The 6,247-nt window shown below is 44.4% G+C and overlaps 1 protein-coding gene across 1 annotated transcript; it reads right to left on the bottom strand.

Moving 5' to 3' along the window:
- Positions 1-1,994: 1,994 nt before the first annotated feature.
- Positions 1,995-4,216, bottom strand: LOC114475947 (homeobox protein otx5-like). The gene is made up of 3 exons (XM_028467170.1): positions 3,828-4,216; positions 3,042-3,193; positions 1,995-2,981 (listed from the first exon to the last, which is right to left on the bottom strand). The coding sequence occupies exons 1-3, from the start codon at positions 3,922-3,924 to the stop codon at positions 2,349-2,351; spliced, it is 882 nt and encodes a 293-aa protein (XP_028322971.1). The 5' UTR covers positions 3,925-4,216; the 3' UTR covers positions 1,995-2,348.
- Between the last annotated feature and the right edge of the window lie 2,031 nt (positions 4,217-6,247).

The following is a 6,247-nucleotide window of genomic DNA, read 5'->3' on the forward strand; positions in this document are numbered from 1 at the left end:
TCCCCCTTTTTAAGAAGGGTTCCAACTAAAGAGGGATCACACTCCTCAGCCTCCTTGGTAACCTCGGATCCAGGAGCAACAATGTGGTTTACTTCCTGGTCGTGGAACCATGGACCAGCTCTACATCCTCAGTAGGTCCTTGAGGGTTCATGGGAGTTTGTCCAACCAGTCCACATGTGTTTTGTGGACTTGGAGAAGGGATTCGATTGTGTCCCTAGGGGAGTCCTGTGGGGGGTTCTCCAGGAGTATGGGGTATTGATTGCCCTGATATGGCCTGTCCGTTCCCTTTACAACCAGAGTCAGAGTTTGGTCATCATCGCTGGCATTAAGTTGCACTTGTTTCCGGTGGGTTGGACTCATCCAGGGCTACCCTTTGTCACTGATTCACTTCATAACTATCGTTATAACTGTAGCTATAGCATAGCTTTAGCTGTAGTGTATCTGTAGCTTTAGCTCCATCTAGTGTAGCTGTAGGTGTAGCGTAGCTGTAGTGTAGGTGTAGCTACCTCTAGTATAGCTGGAGATTTTTTCCTGTTAAACGGGAGTTGCTTCTTCCCACAGTCGCTAAATGCTTGTTCATGTAGATCTTGTTGGGTTTTTTCTTTCTTATTATGAATTTATATTTTGATAGCGCTTTGAGATGACTTTGTTGTAATTTGTGCTATATAAATAATGTTGAATTGAACTACAGGGTAGCTGTAACTAACTCAAGCACAACTGTAGCTGCACTAATATCTAGTTTAATAGTGTCTCAGCTTTCCTTCATGACGTAACTGATATTCACAAAGAGCTACGCAAGAGATCCGCAGCTGTCAATCATCGACATATATGACGTAAAATCCTGTTTTTCAACCTCAAATAACTGATTTAAAACAAAGTTCACAGAAAAATGATCACTTGAACACAATGTATGGTGATAATAACTAGTGATCACAGCAGAGTTTAGATTTGTAAAAACATTATATGATTGTGTGATGTGTATTTTAACATTACAGTTTGACCCACATCATCTGTTATCATTGAGGAGGCGGGGTTTATGACCTATACTGCAGCCAGTCAGCAGGGGGAGCTCTAAAAAAAAAAAGCTTCATTTCCCCGGAAGCTTGTCCTGTCCATTCTTTTTAAAGTCTATGACCAGACGTAACCAATCAGACATGATGTTAGTGTTTCTTTAACTTTGGACATGAATAAACTTTAACTGGTGAAATAATTACTTCACTTGTTCTTGGTTCTCGTGGTCACTGGTTCCTTCCCCCATCACATCTGGTCCTCTCTGGGATTACAGCACAAATGTCTGAAGCACTCAGGGCTGATGGAAGGGGGAGGGGGTGGGGGATTACCAAAGATCTGCAGCCAATCACAGCGAGCGGATGCAAGAATTAACCAATGGAGCAAAGGGATTATTGAGTGAGATTAGGTCAGCACTGAGTGCACAGAAATGGTTGAAATGTCCTTGGTTTTCTTTAATAGAAACAAGAGAATGAATGAAATACTTCATCACAGGAAAATATTTACATCATAATAATAATAATAATAAAAGTGTTAGATGTTAAATAAAGTTTGTCAAACATTGTGTGAAGACTTTATTCATCAGAAACCAAAGTGAACCATTTAATTTTCCTCTAATGTTTCCACAGGTTTGATGTCACTGTGAAGTTTAATCAGGTCATGAGGAGATTACCAAGATGTTGGGGGGGGGGGGGGGGGGGGGGGGGGGGGGGGGCTGATGAATGAACACAACTTATTTAGCTCAGTAGAAGTCTGGAACCAACGATGAGAGAATGCAGGTAAGAAAAGAAGGTGCAAGGCAGGCGGAGGAGGACGAGGGACAGAGGAGAACGGGTAATAATCCTCACTAATTCACTTAGAGGTTTGCTGAAGGGAGGTTAAGAGGATTGAGACGCTCCCAGAAACAGATCAGCTAAAATAACCAAGATGGAGCCCACAGGATACAGGTCGTATGACCACCTGAAACAGGCCCCGCCCACCTTAACATTAACCAACCAAGTTACATTCTTATCTCGCTAAAAAGGACCATCCGAGGGCAGCAGTGTAAAGAATAGGTTTTAATTTGTCACACAACTACAACAGACCTGATGACATCACTAAAGTAACGCAAAAACAACAACATATCAATAAATAATCATAAATAATCCTGGAGAGTGTGTGTGTGTGTGTGTGTGTGTGTGTGTCCAGTCTTTGCCTATGAACTCTTTTCAAGGCGTGGAACAGAGCGACTCGGTTCCTCTCAAACAAAAACACTTTCTACTGAAGTCACTGTTTGAAAAACTCAAAGAAAAAGTGAAAAGATGAAGACCAGCAGTGACAGCTCCTCAGGTTCCAGGTCTCTACAGGACCTGGAACTTCCAGGAGTTCTGGTCTTTGTGGTCCAGGCAGTCCATTGTGGTGAAGCCCAGTTTCCAGGCCTGCTGGTCCTTGTAGTCCAGGCAGTCGACGGAGGTGAAGCCGAGGGAGGAGGCGGTGCTGTAGCCCTGAGAGGACAGGGATGCCGGGGACTGGCTCAGGGAGCCTCCCATGGAGGGCACGGTGATGGGGCTCAGGGCCCCCCCGGTCCCAGACAGCTGCGAGTGCATTGGGGACAGGTAGGCGCTGCAGTCCAGGCCTGTGAAGTAGGAGGCGGTGCTAGGGTAGCCCTGGGCGTAGGCCGACGGCTGGCCATAGCTCATGGGGTATGGCGAGGGCCGCTGCATGCAGGGGGCGGATGAGGCCAGGGGGTCGGGGAGGGGGGAGATGGCCGGGCTCCAGATGGACACCGTGTTCCCAGTGCTAGAGGTCGGAGCCAGGCTGGGACCTGACTGGGCCGATGAGGGGCTGTAGGAGCCGGGCGGGTTGGGGACGGGCTCTGGGGCGCTGGCCTCCTGGGCTGGAGATCCCTTCTTCTTGGGGGGGCGTGGCTTGGACTGACCACTGCTCTGCTGCTGCTGCTGGCGACACTTAGCGCGGCGGTTTTTGAACCAAACCTGGAACAATGAAACGTGTGAGACAAACAGAAGCAAAGATTGAAGCTCGTTGGTCGTTACCTGGACACGCGACTCAGGAAGGTTGATCTTCAGAGCCACCTCCTCCCTCATGAAGATGTCCGGGTACCGCGTCTTGGAGAACAGAGCTTCCAGGATGTCCAGCTGTGTGCGCGTGAAGGTGGTGCGCTCCCGCCGCTGCTTCCTGGGCATCGCTACACAAACACACACACGCACACACAAAAACACACACGCACGCACACAAACACACACGCACACACAAACACACACGCACACACACAAACACACACACACAAACACACACACACACACACATAAACACGCACACACATTGTCAGCCATTCGCTGCTGCTTTGACTCATCGACTAAGAACTGAAAGTATATTTTTAAACTTTTCACTTTTTGTGAAAAGTTTCATAAATGTAAACATTAATCAGACTGAGAAGTTTAACATGAATCTTTCAATTGTGTAAATTATAAATAATTAATAATCATAATAATAAATAATGTAGTAATGAAACGTGTAGTGTTTTCACACTAATTTAACAAAATTCAAGTTAAAGTGAAGTTTAAATAAGTGAGTGATTGATGACGCAATAACAGTTAGATGGATTTTAACCCGCAACCCCGGATCTGCCCAGCATTCAATAATAATCCAGTTCAAACCATAACCTTCATTCAACCACTGCTGCTTCTCCATCACTTTTACGCACCAGGAGCGCGTTTTTACGCACCGCACTGGACGTAAACTAAACTAATGGAGATAAAACCATGATTTACGACAAAAAAGAGGCTTGAAAATATAAAAGTGGTGAAGGTTGAACTTACGTGGATAAGCGACGGTTGTGTGAAGCACGTCCATCCCGGCACCAGGCAGGTTTAAGCCGTTCATGGTGTAATGAGGCTGTTTTATGTAGGACATCATACTTGCAGGAGCTTTTATGTCCTGCCGCTGACTTGGAGGTCGGACACGAAGCAAAAGCACCGTGAGACCCCTGGGAGCCCAACAAGTTGGTGCGTCTGGTCCAAACGGGTCTGGAGCTCAGAGTCCGGTCTGCGTTCCCTCCGGTAGTGGTGACCTCACCACCAGTGAGCCCTGAGCTGAGTGACACACACACACACACACACACACACACACACACACACACACACACACACACACACACACACACACACACACACACACACACACACACACACGGTTCATAGGATCAGTTACACACTGCACTGCTACATATAAAACACTTTGAACGTGTATTTTACTAATAATAAAATGATTAAATAATAATAATATAACTAATTAATTACATATAACGTCCAGATATTGATAAACTGACTCCACACTGTTCAAGATGTTTAATTTTATTGTTTTATTGTTTGACAGCTGAAGTACAGGAAGAAGGTGATGAAGATTATGATTGATTTGTGAATCAATGATGCAACAGTTGGTGGTTATAAATATAAATATAAATGGGGCCCATTACATCGTATGTGCCACGGGGGGGTGCCAGGGAGCCCCCAGGGGCTTCATTGTATAATATCTATAATATCTATGGTCACACCCTCAGTAGAGGAGTTACTGTAGATGTAAACAGGAGTTCCATGACTCAGTGATTGATTACTGTGTGTCTGTGTTTTGTAATTGAATTGCAGTGAATCTGAATTTGAGAAACTGAAATGTGTTGAATTTTTTGGAATGTATTCAGATGATTTTTTTTTCAACAGGAAAAATACAATTTCAAGTTATTAATTCAGTTTCAAAGGAGTAATTTGTATTTCAAGTTGTTACTTTCAAATTCAATACCAACTATTCAAATTCAGTTTCTCGTGGCACAAACTCAGCTTATATAATGTTATTCACTCTGACACGTTCTGTGGCCACGGCTGTAGCTCATCCCATATTGTTAGCATCTTGTTTTTTAGGTGTTAACTGGAAACAGATTTTTATCAGATTTATGCTGAATAACCATAATTGTCACATGAAAACTTTCACTTTGCCACTTTAGTGTGTGTTTGATGTGTGTATGTGTGATAAATAGTATGTGATCACAGTGGAAATGAGTAGGATTGAACTGGTTAAATCCCCAAACACAGCAGGTTTCAGTTGGAGGTGTGTGTGTGTGTGTGTGTGTGTGTGTGTTTGTGTGTGTAGTGGTGGGATGGGGTTGGGGGGTTAATGGGGGTGTGTCTCTGCTCCACGCCCCCACTGACACACTGCAGAATTTAATCCAGATTAGAGCTAAAACTGCTGCAGGACAGAGGACCTGTCAGCACCAATCACACACACACACACACACATATAATCTCCTCTGTGCTAACCAGGTACAACCAGCAGCCACTGGACCAGTAGAAACTGTGTGTGTGTCTATCCTCCTTTTACAGCTGGATGCTACATTAGCATACGATGCAGCAACATCTGATGCTCTCATGATGTCTCTGTCCTTAAGGGAAATCCAAAGCCTCCAGGACTGAGTTTGAACACATTTCAGTTTAATGAACTTCATCAAAGAGCTTCACTTCATTTATGATCAACTTTGATCCCTTTTGGTTCGTTTCTGTCCTTCAAATGTCTACATGTGTTAGTCCTGCTCACTGATGCTAACAGTTAGCTTGATGCTAGCTCGCTCAGGTGAGAACCTGGGCTAACAGTTAGCTTGATATTAGCTCGTTCAGGTGAGTGCGAGGGCTAACAGTTAGCTTGAGCTAGCTCGCTCAGGTGAGAGCGTGGGCTAACAGTTAGCTTGATACTAGCTCGCTCAGATGAGAGCTAACGGTTAGCAGTTGTGCGTGTGTGTGAGCATAAGGTGAAGCAGACGGAGCTGAGGCTCCATATTCAGATGGTTCAGAGGTGAACAACCCTCACGTCTCCTAATCTCACTAATCGCTGGGATTACTGTCTACTGTAATTACTCACACACACCTGTACACACACACACACACACACAGACACGACTACATGCACACACATGACTACACACCACACACACACACACACACACGCACACACGCACACACACACACACGCACACACACAGTATTTGCAGGATCTTAAATGTATTTGACTTTGTAACCAATTTCGATTTAATTTGGGGAAATTTTACTTACAATTTCAGATTGAAAATGACTGAAATATTAATGTGGGAACACTATGGGACCTGAGCAAAATGTATAATTTCATTGAATTTGTGTATTTGGATTAGTTGGTTGATTTACACTATATTGTTGTTTGATGTCATTTTTACTTCTTC

This window comes from Gouania willdenowi, chromosome 14 (genome assembly GCF_900634775.1).
Source record: "Gouania willdenowi chromosome 14, fGouWil2.1, whole genome shotgun sequence".
Lineage (NCBI taxonomy): Eukaryota > Metazoa > Chordata > Actinopteri > Blenniiformes > Gobiesocidae > Gouania > Gouania willdenowi.

What these genes read in the sequence shown, in the direction of transcription:
- LOC114475947 (XM_028467170.1), bottom strand. Translation starts at nt 3,924, where the DNA reads ATGATGTCCTACATAAAACAGCCTCATTACACCATGAACGGCTTAAAC. An exon ending in CACAACCGTCGCTTATCCAC is followed by an intron (nt 3,194 to 3,827) that starts GTAAGTTCAACC and finishes GTGTTTGTGTAG; the next exon opens with CGATGCCCAGGAAGCAGCGG. An exon ending in TTCCTGAGTCGCGTGTCCAG is followed by an intron (nt 2,982 to 3,041) that starts GTAACGACCAAC and finishes TCATTGTTCCAG; the next exon opens with GTTTGGTTCAAAAACCGCCG.